Genomic DNA, 19,772 nt, shown 5'->3' with positions numbered 1-19,772 from the left:
CAGATACTATAGCTCAATCTTAAATATGAGTTAAAAAATGCAACATTTTACCTGACAAACCACCACCTTTGGTTAATAAGTCATCTATAAAAAATGGTTTGTATTACATTTTCTCCAGTCACAGGCATTACTCAATGACTTAGAGAAGAAAATTTTTCTGGAAGATTATCTAGCATTATGATATTGCTGCATTCTAGAGCTACAAAAAACATCTTAATCAAAGGCACTCGTCAAGTTGGTGCTTCAGCTCCAGACTGAAATGACTTCACTGGAGGTGGTAGCGACATCCAGAATTTAAAACCCTTCTAGCTTAGCAGAGAGGAAACACCGTGCAGAAATAAATCCTCACACAGTCTAGAATTTGAGATTTTTATTGTCTAGTACATTTACTTGTCTTCAGGTTTATTGAAGCAGTATGTCAGACAGCACTTGCCACAGTAGTGTCTGTCGAAGTGGCTGGCCATGAAGACTCCCGCCCCGCACTCCTCAGAAGGGCACTCTCGGCGCAGACGACTGATCTTGCCGTTCTCATCCACCTGCCAAGGACAAAGAGGCCACACCTCACCTGCACTTGCCACATTCAGCACTAGTTATTTTCAAGCACTTTTCTTCTACAAAGTATTTTCTGTAAATGTTCCTCTGTCAGAATTGTCAAAGCAAAGTTCAACAGTGCCTGACTGTAGCAGTCAATGATGGGATAGTTGCAAATAGGATTTTAAATACACCTGGTGACACACAGGCTAGTTACAGGCTTCACATGCTATAACCAGTCCCTCTTGCAGTGAGGCCTATGCTTTGCCAACCCTCCTCAAGAGGTAGCTCTACATACCTTGTAGTACTTGAGCACAGCAAGTTTAACCTTCTTCCTCTTGTGCTTGTTCTTCTTGGGGGTGGTGTAAGACTTCTTCTTTCTTTTCTTAGCACCACCACGCAGTCTCAGCACAAGGTGAAGGGTTGATTCCTGTTTATGAAATACACAAAACGCTTTCTCAAGCACAGTAGTATTTAAGCAGGTTTTTTCTTTCATCTACAAGAGCATTTAAGTAGCAGAATTTCAAGTTCCAGCTAACTGTGAAAGTTCTAAAAGGATTTTTTGCCATTTAGTCTGCAAACGAACCTGCTCTGCAGAACCATGTGCTGCTGCACTCCAAAGCCCAAAAGGGCTAAACAATTTTTCATTTGTTGTGTCTACATTCCTCATTTCTATCTGAAACTTCAGAACAGTTTCATGATGCAACCAAGCTAACTTGTTGCTGAAAATGGTGAATTTTTCTTCCACTTCTGAGTAGCACCACTGCTCACCTGGCCTCACAGTGAGGTTAACCTGGCAGCACTGTGCAGCAATTTAAAGTCGCAGCACCAAGAGCCAGGGCTGACTGAGCAGAAGCAATGCAAGCTGTTGGAAACCTTTTGCTTCTGACCTGCACCTATGGGCAGCATCAAGCCAGGAGTGCCAGCGAGGCTGAGCGTGGGTGGAGCACCGAGAGCAGCACAGACACAGCCCGTTCCCGTGGCTCAGCTCAGCGCTTCCTACTCACTTTCTGGATGTTGTAGTCAGACAGCGTGCGGCCATCTTCCAGCTGCTTCCCAGCGAAAATCAGTCGCTGCTGATCAGGAGGAATTCCTACCAGCGAGACACAGCGAGAGGGGATAAGCAACGCGAACCACACGTGGATCTGAGTGAGAGCGGGATGCCAGAAGCGTCTTCAACTCACCTTCCTTATCCTGGATCTTAGCTTTCACATTCTCTATAGTATCAGAGGGCTCGACCTGTGGTGAAACAAAGCGATGGAGAAAAACAAACAAACAAAAAAAGCCCGCAACAAGCCGAGCACGCAGCCTGCCTTCAACCGGCCCGGCCCGCACCGCCCGCCCTGCCGCAGCGAGGCCTTGCCGGGCCGCCGCCCGCCCTCAGCCGGCACGGCGCTACGGGACTTCACCTCGAGGGTGATGGTCTTCCCCGTGAGGGTCTTCACGAAGATCTGCATGTCGAGGCCGGCACCCGCGGGAGAGAGGCGGTGAGGGGCGGCCGGGCCGGGGCCACGCGCGGCAACGGAGCGGAGCTCGGCCGCGTCCCGCTCGCAGAATGGCGGCGTGCAGAAAGAGCGGCTGGGCCGCACGCACGGGGTTTCAGCAGCGCCGGCCGAAGGGCGGGAAGGGGGCGGGATGGCGGGAAGGAGGGCGGGGCCGGGCGCACTGAGGGCTGCCGGGAGTTGGAGTTCGTGAGGGAGAGGGGCCTGGACCAGACGGGGAGGTGCGGTGTGTGAATGTGTAACTGAAACACCCACGTTTCCAGATAGATAGGGATGAAGGTGGCTGCCTCTGCTTCTGAGCCGTGAGGTAGTTTGATGTTTTGAGGGTTAAAATGAGTCTGCAGAGCGTTTACTAATTGTGTTTCACCTCATAGGGCTTACAATAGTAACGGCCTGACTTCAGTCCAGCAGGAATATGAGGCGTTTGAGGCTGTGCTGCCGTGCAGTGAGACGTGGACAGGCTGCAGAGGTGGGCAGGGAGGAACTGATGAGGTTTAACAAGAGCAGGAGTGGAGTCTGACACCTGGGGAGGAATAACCACATGTATCAGTACAGGTTAGGGGATGGATGACCTGATGGAGAGGAGCTCTGCGTGGAAGGACCTGCGGGTCCCGGTGGCCAGCAGGCGGTCCATGAGCCAGCAGTGCGCCCAGGAGGGCCGGTGGATCCTGGGGTGCATCATTAAGAGCGCTGGGCAGCAGGTGAGGAAGGTGACCTGCCCTGGTGAGGCCACTTTTACAAAAAAAAAAGTCCTGGAATCTGAGTCCACAACTCTGTTGCTGTCAGAGCACGTACGTGGATTTTGCTTTGGTTGTTTCCTCAGAATAAAAGCTATTGAGAAGAATTCTGCAAAACCTGAAAACACGGTATTAAAGGCTCAAATTGTAAGGCAGAGGCCCTTTGAGACTTTGGCACCTAAGAGAAAATATTATGTGCTGTTAAGCCCATCCCAGGGAAATCCAGTTTTCTGGTAGTGTGAGCCATTCTTCCGTGTTCAATATATATATTTAAAAATAATAACATCAACAGTGATAATCACTGCATTGTAACAGGTCTTACTATTAAAGGCTGAGGCAAAGAAGGCATTAGGTACTTCAGCCTTGTCCTTATCCTTGGTCACCAAGCTGCCCTTGGCATCCAACAACAAGGAGAGACTGAAGGAGCTGAGGCTGTTTAGTCTAGAGAAAAGGAGGCTGAGGGGAGACCTTATTACTCTCTTCCAATACCTGAAAGATGAGAGCAGGGTTGGTCTCTTCTCACAAGTGACAGGATGAGGGGAAATGGCCTCAAGTTGTGCCAGAGGAGGTTTAGGTTGGATATCAGGAAACACTTCTTTACAAAAAGTGTTGTTAAGCACTGGAATGGGCTCCTCAGGGAGGTGGTTGAGTCACCATCCCTGGATGTGTTTAAATACCATTTGGATGTGGTGCTCAGGGACGTGATTTAGCAGAGGGTTGTTGGAGTTAGGGTAGTATGGTTAGGCCGTGGTTGGACTCGATGATCTTTAAGGTCTTTTCCAACCTGAATGATTCTATGATTCTGTTGTAATATCTGTACCTGTAGGATGCATATCCCTTTGCTGGAATGTAGAAGAGCAGTGAACCAGTAGAAATAGGGAGTTTTATACCAGAAGAATAATATATTCAGAAAGTCTTTGCTATTGTGAGAAGCTGCCAGTGGCTGAGGTAGGGCCTGTATTACTGTCTTCAGGCAGCTTTAGTGGTTTCTGTCCATAAAAGAGGGAGTGAAAGGAGCCCGTGAGCTGAGAAAAACATGCAGCAGTGCTTTCTATTTTGACAAAGGAATTTGGGAAGAGGTATCAAGATTGGGAAAAAAAAAAAAATCAATTTTTTGGGTATATTTGTGACTCGATTTTCAGTCGACATAAATACCATGAATCCGTGAATTTTCAAATGGAATGTAGAGAAAATCAGATATTCAACTCAAGAATCTGATCATGTTTCTCTACCAGAGAGAAACACCTCGCTGCACAATCTGCCTCATCAAGTCATCACTTTCAGGCAGTACAGACATTTGAGAAGAACTGCTTTCAAGGATGAAGCACAGGGAGAGTAAAATGTCATCAGAAATCTCTGATGAATGGCTCAGAGCTCACTGAGAATTGCAGCCACTGCCATCAAACCGGCCTGATGCAGCAGTGTCACAAAAGCCTGGTCACATATCCTACTGGTGTGACGTTTTTGTTGCTCTTTTTTAGTATTTTAAATATTTTTTGTATAGCTTTCTTTAACAGTGAATGACCGAGTGCACCCTCAGTAAGTTTGCAGAAACCAGGAAGGCTCTGCAGAGTGGTATGGATAGGCTACATCAATGGGCTGAGATCAACCACAGTAATGGGACTAATCTGCACCCACTGACGTTCACCTGAATATTTTGAAACGTAAAAAGAATGTTGTCATGGTGCTCCAAGTTAGCAGTTCACAAGATCAGAGTTAATATCATAAATGCAATAAGTGCTGGGATGTGGCCACGGACAATAAATCAATCCTTTATCTACCTTCCAAATGTCTACCCTGGCCCTTCAGAACTGAAGGCTTGATGAAGTTGGGGGTTTTTCAAAAGCATCCAGATACCTGAAGGAAATTGGACACTACTGGGCTTTGCATTTGATGCAGATGTTTATGTACAGATCTCATCTCTAATATAATCCCTTGTTATTAAAAAATCAGGATTGGTTTGTCAACTCACCTTCATGATGAAAGCTGATGGCAGCTTACTGCAGCACTGAGTGCACACGGGATCTCTCTCCTTGCATGCATTCACAGGAGCTAAAAAACACACAGATACATTCAGTATGCAAATATTCATGCATTTTCTGTGAATTCCAAGAATTGCCATCCATATTAACATCTAATGCTATGCATGCACTGTGTTCATATGGGGTTTTTGCAAGGGGTGGTCGTTGGGTTCAACTGGGAGATGCTATCCAGCCAAAAGGTCGTAAGCTAAATAGGTCACAACCCTCATTTGGTCACAGACTACTCACAGAAATTGGCTGCTATAATGTACTAAGTATAATGTTGTGGTGCCTGTAGTACCAGCCCAAGCAGGGCACGGTGTACATCTCCACAGCTTGTGGAACGCTGAGACTCTGCTTTTAGGCTCCAGATGTCCTGCTTATCACAGAAAAACAACCTTCCCCAGATGGAATGTCGGCTTGCTGAAGATTCTGAATTAATTGCTGGGCATCAAAGCTCTCAAGAATTTCCAATGTTGGAGCTTGATAATTGGATCCATTCTTAATAGATTTTAGTAAGTGTCAAGCAAGCCACTTTCGTGCTTAGGAATTTGGGATGAACAAGAATTGTTTGTTGGGTTCAGTAGTTTACATTTAAAATTCCAAACTGAATATAAGAAAGCTGTAAGGCACTTTCTTTGTGCTTTCTTCTCTGTTAAGGACACACTCTACGAGACAGAAAGGGAGACAGCTAACACAGCTATGCTTTTCTTACTGTTGGAGTGGTGTTGGAATGAGGTGTAGGTTGGGGAAAATAGTGGAACATAAACAGTTATGTGCAGCTTTTTTTTATTAATTAAAAATGTTAGGCTGGTGAAATTATCACTAGCTATTAGGCTTCCCGACGTTCTAGACAAGGGCTTTTAAATCACTTCGGGGCTCCAAGTCTGCAGGAGCGTAAATCCCCGTTCTACCCTCGCTGTTTAGTGGAGGACAGGGATGGTCTGAATGTTCAGTGTAAAGCTGTTCTTATGCAGTGCCGAAACTGTTCTGTTTCTGCTGCCTGCGTGTAAGAGAGAAGAGCAAAAACCTGTCTGTTAGTTTAACACAGTGTTCAGTGTTACTGGCGGTGTCAGAGACTGAAGCAGCTGAATACGTTGTCCTGCATCTGGAAAGGAGCCACAGGAGGGCATGGCTGCACTTGACAAGATGAACACTTTTTTTTTATGGGCTTCCATTCAAGTTTGAAGGCGCTCACTGATAACTGAAAAGCTAATATTTGGGATCTGAATTTAAAAACTTCAAAAACTAAGTGGTCTTAGCAAAAGATGTTATGTCCCAAAGGCGTTAATTAGGCATTCATAATCTCATTTCCTGTATTTTTACATGAGAAATCAATTGTCTGGCTTACAGACTCACCCGTATCCCTGTGAGTTTTATCATTATCTCTCCGTGGTTAAATGCTGTGATGAATCCTGTGCCTTCAGTTCTGAGCAGCCTTAATTCCAAGTGATTAACATGGCATCTGACATGACTTAACCTCACAGAAGATTCAGTAAGAGTTATGTCAGAGGCTTTTGGTGGGTATCAGCAAAATAAGGCTAAGATTTAGGTAGTCTTAAATAGTAAAGTTACTTCTCTGAGTGTTCAACCAATGACTTCAGCTGTCTTAAAGGAAGAAATCTATCTTGGTTGAAGTATTTTGACACTCACAGACACAAGTACTGCAGCTGGACACCTTCCAAAAGGGTGTTTTGTCTGAAAAGCAATCACATCTTGTAGAACACTGGGTTACTCAGCAAAGCTATGTGCTTCTGCTCTGAGAATAACACAGAGTACATCATCCATCTGATTCACTGCCCATCTCATCTTTTCTTCAACTAACTCCTTTAAAACAAAGCACAAATAAAGATACATTAATAGATGTCCTTTTCCTGATGCTAAATCCACTGTTAAATTCAATATGAGCATAGATCAGATGGGTGACATCAACAGCAACTGCTGAGAAATGCTTTTTGTTTTGTTGCTGCCAACCTTTCTTGCAGCATTGCAGGTTTGTTTCAGTCTCCCTTCTCTTTTGCTGTAGTTAAAATCCATACAGACAATCTTTGCACACCTTACTGTGAAAAATGGAATTGCTGAAAGGTGAGTTTCTGTCACTTTATTGTTGATGCCAGTGCCAGATCCACAGTTTGGAACACAGCTACACTAAAAACATCTTCAAACTGTAAGCCCTATGCCTGCACTGAATCTCTGCTATTTAATTTATGGAGATAGGACAAAATGATATTTAAATTTCTAGAACTGTGTCTGTCTCTACTTTTTGGTTTGGAGAAATCATGAAGTTCTCAGAGAGATGTTTTCCTAATCCAGATTGGATGGGTTTGAAATAGTGAAAATCCCACTAGAACAGCCCGGAATCAAATGATCTGTAGTAGTTGTATCTCTGGTGAAAGCTGTCTGAGAAGAGCAACAGCATTCATTGAATCACAGAACCACAGAATCACCGAGGCTGGAACAGACCTCCAAGATCATCTCATCCAGCCATCCACCTACCACCAGTATTTCCCCACTAAACCAAACACTAGCCCAAATTTTAGTTTTAAATTCAGATTCTAAACCATCTTGTGTCAGCATCTAAATGCCACTTCTTTGTCTTAGTTCTAGCCTGTGTGTAACCTACTAATGCAAAAAATACTCCCCAAACTTTCCAACCTCCTCTATTGGCATGCCAAAACTGGTATTGTTCTTGAAGTAGTAAGACAAGCCGTGCCTTATGGCCACCCTGAGAATCATAAAATATCATCTTTATGAATAATTTAATAGAATTCCTAGTTTTTATGAATAATTTAGTATCACGTTGCAGGCTGTGGCGGCTCCTCCCAATGGCTCTGGATTGGAGTTGCAGTGACACAGAGCAGCCAGCAGACGGCGCTCTCAGCACAGTCAAGCGAGGAATCCTCGTATGAATCGAGGCAAACACCAGGCGTGCAGAAACAGCGCAGAGAATTCTTTTACCATCGAGTATCGACCGCTGGTCCCTTTTAGTACACGTATATGAGAACGTCTACGTGTCAGCATTTTGCTTACCTGGAAATGTGTTCTCAGTGTGGAAGGAAATTGCCACATGACGCTCAGGAATGGTATATGGTAATGACACACATTTCTCCATGCTTTCCCAGGTTCTGTATGTTATGCCTGTGCTTTAGTATGGTGCTGCAGGCAGGTACTGCTCAGGGTTTAGCATTGGCTTGGCTAAGGAAAACTGGTGCAAGTGCCTCCTTATTCTGAAGGTTCTGAATAATAGTGCATTGTCAGTATAGGCACGCCCTAATGCTTTGGTCTTTGTGTTGTTTTTTGATGGTAGGTCAGGAGGGTCACTGTTGCTACAGTCGTAGTACAGACGAGGTTATCGTGATCTTCTAACAAAGTCTTTCAACATATGAAGCTATACTTTGGCTACGTGTATCCAACTGCTCCCTGGATGCCTGTGGGAACTGAGTGATTTGAGGACCATATTGCATAGTGAGAGCCAGCCTTGGAAGTCTTAGCCTGGACCGACTGCCAGCAGATTCACTGGGTGCGTGTTGGCAGAGCCTGCTCCTAGTACAAACAGGAAGAATACTGGATGTCATCTGCTGCTGCCACTGTGCTATGTGTTCCCAAATAACGGATGTCTCTATATCTAAGTTAGATTTAACTACTGCTGGGTTTTTCCTTTATTTGATGTTTTAGCCTTTTTTAAAAGTTGCTGGGCATTAGGTGTTGTGTGGATGCATTTGCAGAGTTCAGATTCACAGGAGAATTTCCTTTAAAAGAAAAGTCTACAGAGTCTGTAAGTGTCAGAGGTGTGGATGAGGAACAGCAGGGTACCCAATTCCCACTTTCAGCGTATAGAATAATATTTCCTATAAATATAAACCTTAAGTTAGATATCTAAACACATAATTCCTGGTTTAAATTAGCATTAAGCTTTCATAAGTAATGCATGCCCCTTTGTAGTGTGTTTCCAAATCCTTGTGACCTATTACTGCTCTGAAGAGCTTGTAATTTAGGAAAGTTTCATTAGAGATATGCTGTTTGTAATGAACCCTAGAACTTCTTTCTGTCTTTGATAGATTTGAACCCTAATGCTAACCCTAGCGGCTGGTACTGCAGTGCTGTAGGAAAAACATCAGCTCGGTGTCCCCAGGAAGCAGCACCTTGCTAGGATGCCTTTGCAGTCATATCAACTGACCTCATCTTTTCCAAGGTAGGATTTCATTTAATTTAAGCTAATATTGTACATTCTGTAGCTCACCTGCTGTGCTGTGAATGGATTTCAATTGATGTTGAATGCCAAAAGGCATTTAATAAAATTCTGTTTGAAGGCAAGGGGGAAGTAGGAGGTGATAGTGATAAAATAAAGTGAGGAATAAAGCTTTTGAAAACTCTGGTTATGGTCACTGTTCTGTGAACACAGTCAGGAATAAATGACTTACGTGATGCATAATCTATGTAACATTGCAGTAGGATTTTGCCTAACACTCAATGCCCTTTCCCTGAATTACTGTCAGCGAATTCCTAATTAACAAGGTAGATTTTCCCTTTTCTGCTTTTTACTGTCCATGCCATAGAATCACAGAATCACAGAATCATAGAATCACAAGGTTGGAAACGACCTGCAAGATCATGGAGTCCAACCATCCTCCCATCACCGTTGCTACCACAAGCACTAAGCTGTATCTCACAGCTCCTCATCCAGAAGCTTCTTGAACACTGCCAGTCCACCACCTCCCTGTGCAGCCATTCCATGCCTGACCACCCTGTGAGAGAAAAAGTTCTTCCTCATGTCCAACCCAAACCTCTTCTAGTACAACTTGTGGCCATTCCCTCGGGTCCTGTTTGCTGCCTGGGAGAAGAGGCCAAACCCCTCCTCATCACAGCCTCCCTTCAGTTGCTAATCCTATCTTTGGATTTAAAGTGATTTGGATCTATGTGTTTTATTCAGCAAAATTCTCAGTTACTTCATTCTGGGGGGGGGGGGGGGAGGGAAGCCACCTCTGCTGCTGATTGCCAAGCTCTAACAAACTGATCACATCCCTAGTTGGTTGGTGTGCTGCATTGCCCCCTTCCAAATGCAAACCTCACATGGGTCAGCCATAGGTATATGTATCAGTTTAATGAAGAAATTAGGCTCTTACAGGAGAGGTGCCACATTTGTGGGTTTCTTTTTGTTTGTTTGTTTGTTTGTTTTTGGCCCCTTGTGTAAAAGAGGATTTCAAATTACAGATGTGAGAACAAGAGGAAATGTTACAAGTTCAATTACAGAGCCAAGCACCCAGGATACTTACTGGAAGGAGGAAATGATAAGCCACACTTTCTGCCTTGTTGAATTCTTCTCTCTTGCAAAAAGCTCATTGGAAAAAATACAAAGCTCTTCCAAGATCTACTTGCCAAGTGAGTGCCCTTACTGCAAATAAATTGGTTTTGCTCCAAACTCCTTTGAGAAATGTCACAAGGGCTTAATAATACAATTTCTATTGCATTCTTGTCTTTGTGAGATGGTCTGTTCTAATCTCTCTCCAGCAAGTTTTATGGAGAAAAGGAGATGGCTAAAAATGAAGGTAAGTTTTTTTGTGTGCTTCTCTTCTTGCTTTCTTGTATTCCCTCAGCCCAATTATCCTCATACCTCAAATGATAGAAGGCAGGGAACAATCCTACCCTGGCAGAAGATGAATGATATTAGCACTGTGACTTAATGCGGTGAATAAGGTCTATTTCCATCCTGCTGCAGTCCCATTGGAACCTATGAGTCACACTAAGAATGCTTGGCCTTATGTCTCCTCCTTCACTAAATTTTATGACTGTGAGTCTCCCTTCTGTGTTTCAGAGCTGTACAAGCAGTTTCCTGATTTGCACCATGACTGAAGCCTTTAGTAAGAAAGAGCCATTGGAAAAGCAGCTGTGGACTTACCTAGCCAACAAACTGAGAACTCCCAGGCACTACTACTTATATCCTTGTATCATACAGATGCCAAAGGTAGGTTTGATAACCTGGAATAAATAGATTTTGAATGAAGATCACAATGAAAGTGACATCAAATTTAAAAGGTCACATCATTTTTCAGTAATTCACCATTAGCCCCTGATGGAAGCGGAACTTCTAACTGTGTTTATACTGCACTGTTTCTCTTATTACTGTTACTTCTGGAGTGCCACAGTGGCTGCAGTCATTTAGGCCTGATGATTTTTGTTCACTAAGTGTGGTTCTAATGATTGTTAAGAAGCATCAATGCAGAAGTGCAGTGCTCTGTGCTCAAGGTGATACTTGGCACAAGTGCAGGAAATGCTGCACAGCTTTCCTTCCTGCAATCAGTGGAGCTGCAAGCAGTAGCTTAGTGTTGTTTGGATCATAAACCATCTTGGGAGCAGGGAGGCAACTCCTGGTGTTTCATGTACTGTAGGAACACGAGGCCTTATCAAAGTAAAGGCCTTATTTAAAAAAGTAAAATAAACTTTTTCAATAAGACAGTACTAGAAAAGAAATCTCTGCTGGGCATCTTGCAAAGATTAGTCCTTGTATTTGTGGTAGTGCTGTGACCACATTCTCATTTTACCAGATATTGCTCAAATACCAGGAGATGGGCAGCAGAGATGAAAAGAAAACAAAGTATGTGTATTCAAGGATGTGGAAAGGTCACTGATAGATGTTTTTGATCTGGTTACTCTTCTGAATTTTAAAATAAACAAAGAAAAAAGCAAAGGGAGAGTGATGTGTTGATATCAGTTGAAACATTTAGAGGAGAGTATTCTGATTCAAGAGATTATCAGCTCATAGAAACACAGTTCATAGAATGCATCTTAAAGCCCCCCAGCCCCAGCTGCTGTGGGCTGGCTGCCCCCCACCAGCTCAGGCTGCCCAGGGCCCATCCAACCTGGCCTTGGGCACCTCCAGGGATGGGACACCCACAGCTCTCTGGGCAGCAATGCTAAGGCTTCACTGCCCTCTGAGTAAAGAATTCCCCCCTAACATCTACCCTATCTCCCCCTTCTTTTAGTTGCAAGCCATTCTCCCTTGTCCTGTCGCTATCAGACTATGTCAAAAGTCACTCCCCTCCTCTGCCCCCCCTGAAGCTCCCTTAGGTACAAGAAGGCCACAGTGAGCTTTCCCTGGAGCCTTCTCTTCTCCAGGCAGAACAAGCCCAGCTCCTTCAGCCCTTCTTCATAGGAGTGGTCGGTGCTCCAGCTCCCTGAGCATCTTCGTGGCCCTCCTCTGGATGTAGGGCGGTTGACCGCAGCCCTCTGGCTGTGACAATCCAATCGTTTATCCACCAAACAGAGGGTATTCAAATCCAATTTAGAGACAAGGATGTGGTGTGTGTCCATAGCAAAAGCCTTGCAGAAGTCCCAGTAGACCACCTCAGTTCCTCTTTGAGTTCATTTGGTCTGTTAGGACTGGAATTACAGAGCAAGAAAGATGGCTGTTGGGTGAATATAGTCCAGGTTTGTGGGTAAGCTAAGCAGCTACTTGTTTGTCAATCTTATGTTTTGGACTATTTTATTTATGCTTGAACAATAATGTAAGGTGGCTGCTAGATGCCCCTGTGCCTTGCAAGGAGCTGGAGGCACCTAACCCAGCTCACCTGTTAATTTGCTGTGCCTGCTGCCATAGCTATCACCAGGGTTAGAATGCAGTGCTATTGCAGACAGCTCACAGCTGGTGAGAGCTCTCTTCTCCACTGCAGTTGCTCAGGCAACAAGCTCAGTCAGGCACAGAAAGGAGTGGAAGGAGGAAGGTTTCCCAGGGAGGTAGAAAGGGTGGAGGGCAGAGGAGGGGGAAGGTAGATATTGGAGAAAGTATTTGCCATTATTATTGCATAGACAACGGAGAAAAAGAGGGTATCAGAGGTTGCTTCAAAGCACTTCAACTGAGCTTATTTCTGCACCTCCCATTTGGCATATTTTCTTCCTCTCTCCTGGGTTTTGCAAGAGATAAGATGTTAGAATTTTCCCCTGTATTTTTTCTTAACAAGTCATTTAGTTACCTTTACTGGTAAACTTAGTATGAATCATCTGATCTAGTCAAATGCAAGCTGAGGTTTCTGTTGGCCGACAGCAAGGCTGTTCAGGCATACCCTTGCATCCTTCAGGGGAAAAATAAGACATGGAGGAGCTGTTGTTGGCACCTGGAGCACCTTACAGCTCTTGTTACATGAAGGCTTTTGGGAACTGGCTTGCTAGGCAAGGAAAGGTGATGCTGCGATCGTCCTTTAGGAGCAGAGAAAATAATAACTTAACAGCAGAACTAAAGAACACCCTTTCTGTCAGTGTTTCTACAAATGCATTTGCAGTATCAGTATCATCAAAAGTGTTAAAGGGGAAGAGTTATTACTTAAATTTATTTAAACTTAACACCAACGAAGAATAAATAAATTTCTTATTTTAAATATTCCTCTTCACCACCATTTTTAATAATTATTCTTATTTCGTCGCTAACCAAACATGAACACAAGGTATGCTTCACTGCATTTTGCCTTTGCAATTCTGATTTCCAATGAACTGCTGCCAATCTGCCAAGCTGATCACATCTAATAAAGGCTGCAGGCTTATCCACCTGAAGGCTAACTTCATGCATATCTTACTGCTTCTCTGTTAGCTGGTTTGCAAACACACACGCATCACAAAGCTGTACTTTGTCTAACACTGTCCATATGCAAAAGAAGTGTTTTATTTTTTTCAACTTGCATTGTGGTCAGAGATCCCATCGATCCCTAGATGGCTCTTTTTGTTTTTCAATGTATTGTTTGGGTCAACCTTCTTGTTTTCATAGTAGTTTTGAGAAAGTTTTGATGTGAGAGTGTTATGGGAAGAACAGGAGGTGAGAGCTGGTAAAAGGGAAGCAGTTACTTGGGGTTTTGTGTGTTATGGTAGAGCATCCAGGGTTTCATATTTGAGAAGCTGCTGCCAGTTCTTGCTGCCAGTGAAAGATTACTCCATAAGAATGCAATTTTCACTCAGTAGAGTACATAAATTGTTGCTTTTGTTTTGTTACCTCTTCAGACAGTGAAAGAATGGGTGGCTCGTGGAAAGGAACAGCAAAGGAGAATACTGCACATAAGGAGAAAAAAACTGACAGAAGGAAAAGCTGAAAGAACAGGCTTCGATGGCAGTGAGAAAGGAGGAGATATAAGGATGAAGTTTAATAGTATTTTTGAACATGCTTGCAACAGAACAGCAACGAAGGTGAGATACTAAGGAATGATAGAAGATAAAGAAATTTAAGGAAGCACAGAAAAAAATTGAGCTGGGAAAAATAATAATAAAAGAAATGGGTGTTTCTGGATAAGCAGTGGGAAAACAACCACTATATTTGAAGGAGTGTCAGAAGGCAAACATCTTTATTTTCAGGTAGAAAAGACTGCCTCCCAGTGGCCCATCGAGTGATGGATGTAATAGCTTTTCTGTGTTTCATTTTGAGTTGCTGTTGGTGCTTTCAAAGAGTGATGTGGCAAATATCTAGAAGAAGGGAGTCCTGGTTGTTGCTGTTGTGGTTTTTTTTTAAGTGTATTTCCTTTTTCTGTGTGTTTTCAGTAAAATGAGGTATGGAAACTCAAAGAATGAGTGGAATTATTTACAGTCATATCAGTGTTGAAGCATCAGGAGAAAAATAAATGACACTGATTGTGTGGAGGTATTTCTTAACAGAGTGAATATGGGGAAAGTGTTGCCCGTGGGATATTAAATTTTTGTCTTTTGTACCTGAGATGGGCAGAAGAGCAGAAAGGGGACTGGTGATATCTGAGAGTCTTGGCTGTGTGAGCGTGGGTGATGCAGAACCACAGTGCTGCACCATGCACAGCAGAACCATTGCGTTGCTATGAAAGCACTGCTTTCCCTGCATTTGCAGCAGGTCTGTATCTTAAATTAGGCTCAGAAAGAAGTGATGTTGTGTGAATTTGAATCCAGGCATTCCAGGCTGGAATCTGCAATACAATCAGGATCTGACAGCTGCTTGTGAAATGTCTGAATGGAGAGGTTATATTCAGAATTATCCTTCAGCACCAAGTGTGGGCAAAAGTATTCTTGTGCAGAAGGATTTATACATCTCTTATGAGTTGCACATCCTAAATCCTCTTTACCCGAGATGCATGCAGTGCTGGTTTTAGTTATTCTTGGAGTTGACCCTTTGGTAAAAACACATTTGGGAGGATATAATCCCACAATAGTTGTACACGTGCTGCTGCTACACCCAGCTATTAAAAATACTTCTAATTTCCATTCAGTGAGTATACTTGATTTGTCTTCATAGCTGTGGTTGTGTGGGAACGTGTTTGTATTTTTCATTAGCTACTGTTTCCAAATGGAGTTTTGTGTCATCGGCAGAGAATTTCAGAGCCGAATTTCTTCCTCATTCCAGGGCCCGCATGTGGCAGAAGTTCTGTTTGAAGAAGGCCAGCTAAGTGGTCTTCCTGTTCAAAAATGGTTCTGGAAATCCCCCTGATTCATCCATTTGTAAATTTAGATTCCGTTTGTCACACATGAAAAATGCCTTAGCCCTCTAGAGCCCAATGGGATTATGTGACTCCTAGAGGTATTTATTCTGCTGGGTTTTGGCTGGCAGAGACCTGTGCAACCAGCAGCCTGTTCTTTCTAGAAATGTGCTTCCATTATCAGCACGGGGGGTAAGTGCAGCCCAGGGGCTGGCGTGCAGTGGAACCCCACGTGCACATTCTGAGCCACAGGGCAGCAGGGACTCATGGCTGGGAGTCCAGATCTTACACCACATATGCTTTTAGCTCATACTGAGAAGGTGGACCGCAGTCTGGCCAGAACGACTTCAAGCTTAGAGTCATTTTCACCATCAAGAACAAGTCGTTGTGATCTGGGCGTTGAACATCTCTGGCGTTACCACAAAATATGACAATAGTTAGTAACGGACCGGCAGATGGCGCCCACGAATGCTGAGAGCAGAGCCAGCAGGGCCCCTTCATTTGCTTTCCTGCACGCGTCCTCCACGCAGCTTTGAAGAATCTCTGCACAGCGTGTCTTCCTAAATTAATTTGTAGAACAGCAAGAGGTGCATCCGATTGATAACGCTGATTGCTATGTGCAAGAACTGAAATTGTCTGGAAGTTGGCTGTGGGGAGAAGTGGCTTTGCAGTACTGCAGGATTCCAGAGGAAACGGCCACGACTGGAGGAAAAAATCCCTTCCTTGTTCCAGATGAGGCTTCGCTTCAGTGCAGTGACTTCTCTGAAACCAACGTGAATAGCAAAAGCCCTTATAAAGCTTTGCAGAAGAGCAGTTAATTACAAATAATGCCTTGGGTGGGTCTAGCTGGAATGGTATGTCAGGAATGAGTTTTCTTGCTTAGTCATGCTTCACAACATATGTTCAAACATACTCTTTTACCCTCATAAATATTGGAGAGAATAAAATATCCTGTCTTATCCCTGCTTCTCTTGCTCTCAGCACTCAGATGAAACGTACAGAGAGATTAAAAATGGATTAAATAAGCGCTCCTGAGGGAACAGAGAACTCTGGGAATAGTGCTCTGGCCTACTAATTGTGAAGGATGTGGGAAAAAAACAGCCCAGCCCTTTTTCACATTTGGATAAGCACAGTATTTGCAATGGCTTTTGCCTGACTTAGAGCTTTCTTTTTGTTCCTTCCCCCCCCTTTTCTTTCCATCTGGTTCGGTTATCTCCCCAGTTCTATGCAGACATCCTTCCCTGACGTATCCCAGAGGCCTTAAAATGTCAGTAGGATTGGAAATAAAACCGTGACTGATACAACAATGTTCAAACCTTTGTGTAGTTCCAACCTATCACAATAAAATGTTTGAGTTTCAGGCAATTTATTCTCTAGGGCAGCTTTCTCTGCCTGTTTGCAGAGAAGTTGTTTGAGAACATTATTGTTGGATTAAATGGCAGTGCCATATAGAGTGAGTCCTTAGCATGTATATGTCTTTTACACCCATTTTCATTTGTTATTGTGTGTTTCCTCAATGATGGGGATGGAAGGTAGTCAGAGCACCTAATGCTTGCAAGTTGCTTAGTGTCTTAATAACAGCAATAGATTACAAATATTCCTGGGAACTAAATTTCTCTTTGTGAAGTGGGGCTGTTGTGACACAGCCTGACTAGAGAGTGACAGTGACAATGTACACTGCCCTACACTTGGTTTCTATGGAGAAAGATAACACTGGTGACTAAGGGCAAAATGTCAGCGTCTCGATTTTTAGCAGCTGAATCTATTCTGTCTGTCTCCTGCCAGAGAGCCTATTAAACCTTTTAGCATTATGCTGTCTGTGACACGAGGAGTTGGTCCCATTTATACTAATAGCTTTACTGTGACAGAGTAGCTTGAATACCCTTCATTAGTCCTACAGACAAATTCCTATGTAGTATATGGAACATAAATTGCTTAAAATGTGTCCTTGGTGTATTGTAGTGTGTTAACTATTTATGTGCATTTAATATATAGCAGAAATCCAGCATTACCCTTCTGTCCACAATTATTATGTAAAATGCTATGCTGCTGATTAAAAAAAAACACACCTACCAAGCAAAAGAAGTCAGAGGTAGGTGTGTAATCTGTGAACATTTACCAGGAATTAAAGCAAAACTTCAGCAGTGGAACATTTCAGGTGCTATGCAAAGTGTTGCAGCTCGCTGTGCACAACTTGGAGAAACGTATGCAGGACAATTTTGTTGAGCAGCAGATGCTTTCAGAGTGTCTAGAAGAAGCATTGTGGTGCATGGTATTGTGTAATAAAATAGAAAAAAAAGGAAAAATTGGTTCCCTGAAAGAGTGGTGAGTGCTGGAACAGCTGCCCAGGAGGTGGTGGTGTCACTGTGCTTGGAGGTGTTAAAGAAATGCTTAGGTGTTGTACTGAGGGATGTGGTTTAGTGGGGAAACGTTGGTGGTGGGTGGACAGCTGGACTGGATGATCTTTCCCAACCTTGGTTCTTCCATGGTATTATTCCACACCCAGTGATAATCTTGACCTTTGGTAAAACAGACCTATGTTCTAGGTTACCCAAACAACGAAATAAACAAACTCAGAAACAAGGTGTGCATGAGTGAGCAGAGAGGGAAATTTGCCCCAATTTGCCTATATAATTCTAGTCTACCTTCCCTCGTAGATGGTTATTACATAGATTGCAATCATGTAATCATGTACTGTGGGAAACAGCTCAGCACAACTGTGTCGTGATTTCTGCAGTGCCTTGTCCATGCTTGTAGTTCCATGCTGTGCAAGCCTTTACAATCCCACACATTTATTTCGTGCATTTCAGGTCTCTTAAACTTTCCCTGAAAGCAATTGCATAATTTAACAGCTTATTTCCTGCAAACATCCATTGGCCACTGTGTTTACTTTCTAGTTTGCTATTGGTTGGGGCAGTAATTGATGCATATCTGAAGTATTATGAAAGAGTTGAAGCTACGTTTCTTTTTCTAGTCTAGTTTTTCATACATAATAATTGGTAATTTTGTGTATTATTTGCAGAGAATCACAGAATCACAGAATGGCCAGGGTTGGAAGGGACCTCAAGGATCACAAATCTCCAATCCCCTGCCACATGCAGGGCCACCAACCTCCACATTTAGCCTAGGCCAGGCTGCCCAAGGCCCCATCCAACCTGGCCTTGAACACCTCCAGGGATGGACGGGGCATCACAGCCTCTCTGGGCAGCTGTTCCAGCACCTCCCCACTCTCATAGTGAAGAACTTCCCCCTGACATCCAACCTCAATCTGCCCTCCCTCAACTTCAAATCATTTCCCCTTGTCTTGCTGTCATCTCCCCTTTCAAAGAGTTGATTCCCCTCCTGTTTGTAGGCTCCCTTTAGGTACTGCAGGCTGCAGTGAGGCCCCCCCACAGCTTTCTTTTCTCCAGGCTGAACAAGCCCAGCTCTCTCAGCCTGTCTTTGTAGGGGAGGTGCTCCAGCCCCCTTTGTGGCTCTCCTCTGGAGTCTTGTGGCTTTCCTCTCAGAGACACCACTGTGCTTTATCTGCCCACGTCTTTAATATCACTGCTTAAATGAAGTTTTCCTCTGTCAGCCTTTCAAGTCCCCTTGGGCAGGCTGAGAAGTCTGGGCTGATAGAAGATTTTGCTCCCACAGCTGCAGTCTGGGGATGCATACCATCAATTTCTGGTCTCCGTGTGCTGTTATACATGTGGTGTCTTCCCATTCTCACAGGGAAGCAGTTCATGTGTGTGAGCCCTTTCTATCACCAAGATGCATGGATGCCTTTGTACCCAGCTAGTTAGCTTGCTGTTACTTCCAGGCTTTGATTCGGTGTCAAATGAACTTATCTTCAGAACTCTAGGAAAAACAATACGTCAGAAGAGAGAAACTCAGCGTTACTTAAACTAGCATGCTTTTCAGGAAAACGAGATATGCAAGTTCCTTTGGATTTCTTCCTGTCAGCCTGCAGTTACAGCATGTGATTGCTGGCCTGTTCTTCACTCAGCCTTTTGCTTCCTGATGGGCATTTCACTCAGCTTCCTGATGGGCACTGCAATGCAACCTTAAAATATGTGTGTTATTGTCATACCATCTGTGTATCACACATGCGTTGGTTTCGGTTTTCATTTTCATGAGAGTTTATTGTGTATTTTCTTGTCACAGAAGGCTTCTCCATTCAACTTTCCTTGGAAGAAGTTTCCCAGTTACTCCAAGTGCTTACAGGATTGCAGAAAGCATTCTTGCTGCAGCTCTCACCCCTCCTGTTAGGTGGCTGAAGTTACCCTAACAAATCACTTGAGGGGCACACGAGAGAGCAGGCTTCATCTGATAGTCCAAAATAAACGCTGACACAGTTTTCCAGTTGAAAAAAAAAATAGAAAATTGACAGAATATTTTAGAAACTAACAATTACATGCTGGTATTTCTAGACTAACAGGAATAGAAATTAGAATTAATGAGTTCTCTGCAGGTACATCTGTCACATATTTAACAGCAGTAGGCACATCTAGTGCTCACAGCACTGTGCTAGCATGATGCAACCTTTGCAATAGCTGCCTGCACTACAGACTGGTCTTGCTTTGCAGC

General features: G+C 43.7%; 1 protein-coding gene across 1 annotated transcript; it reads right to left on the bottom strand.

Moving 5' to 3' along the window:
* Window positions 1–355: 355 nt before the first annotated feature.
* RPS27A (ribosomal protein S27a) lies at window positions 356–2,124 on the bottom strand. The gene is made up of 5 exons (XM_052683136.1): window positions 1,941–2,124; window positions 1,716–1,770; window positions 1,539–1,624; window positions 830–961; window positions 356–536 (listed from the first exon to the last, which is right to left on the bottom strand). Exons 1-5 carry the CDS (start codon window positions 1,986–1,988, stop codon window positions 387–389), a joined length of 471 nt encoding a protein of 156 aa, XP_052539096.1. The 5' UTR covers window positions 1,989–2,124; the 3' UTR covers window positions 356–386.
* Window positions 2,125–19,772: the final 17,648 nt, after the last annotated feature.

Source organism: Tympanuchus pallidicinctus, unplaced genomic scaffold (assembly GCF_026119805.1).
Source record: "Tympanuchus pallidicinctus isolate F22 unplaced genomic scaffold, pur_lepc_1.0 scaffold1, whole genome shotgun sequence".
NCBI classification, from domain to species: domain Eukaryota; kingdom Metazoa; phylum Chordata; class Aves; order Galliformes; family Phasianidae; genus Tympanuchus; species Tympanuchus pallidicinctus.
Note: the sequence above shows the minus strand (reverse complement) of the source record. Positions and strands in the feature narration are given on the sequence as shown.

Coding starts and splice junctions, on each gene's coding strand:
- RPS27A (XM_052683136.1), bottom strand. CDS start 1,988: ATGCAGATCTTCGTGAAGACCCTCACGGGGAAGACCATCACCCTCGAG. Junction 962..1,538: donor CTGACTACAACATCCAGAAA/GTGAGTAGGAAG, acceptor TTTCATAAACAG/GAATCAACCCTTCACCTTGT. Junction 537..829: donor CTGTGCTCAAGTACTACAAG/GTATGTAGAGCT, acceptor TGTCCTTGGCAG/GTGGATGAGAACGGCAAGAT.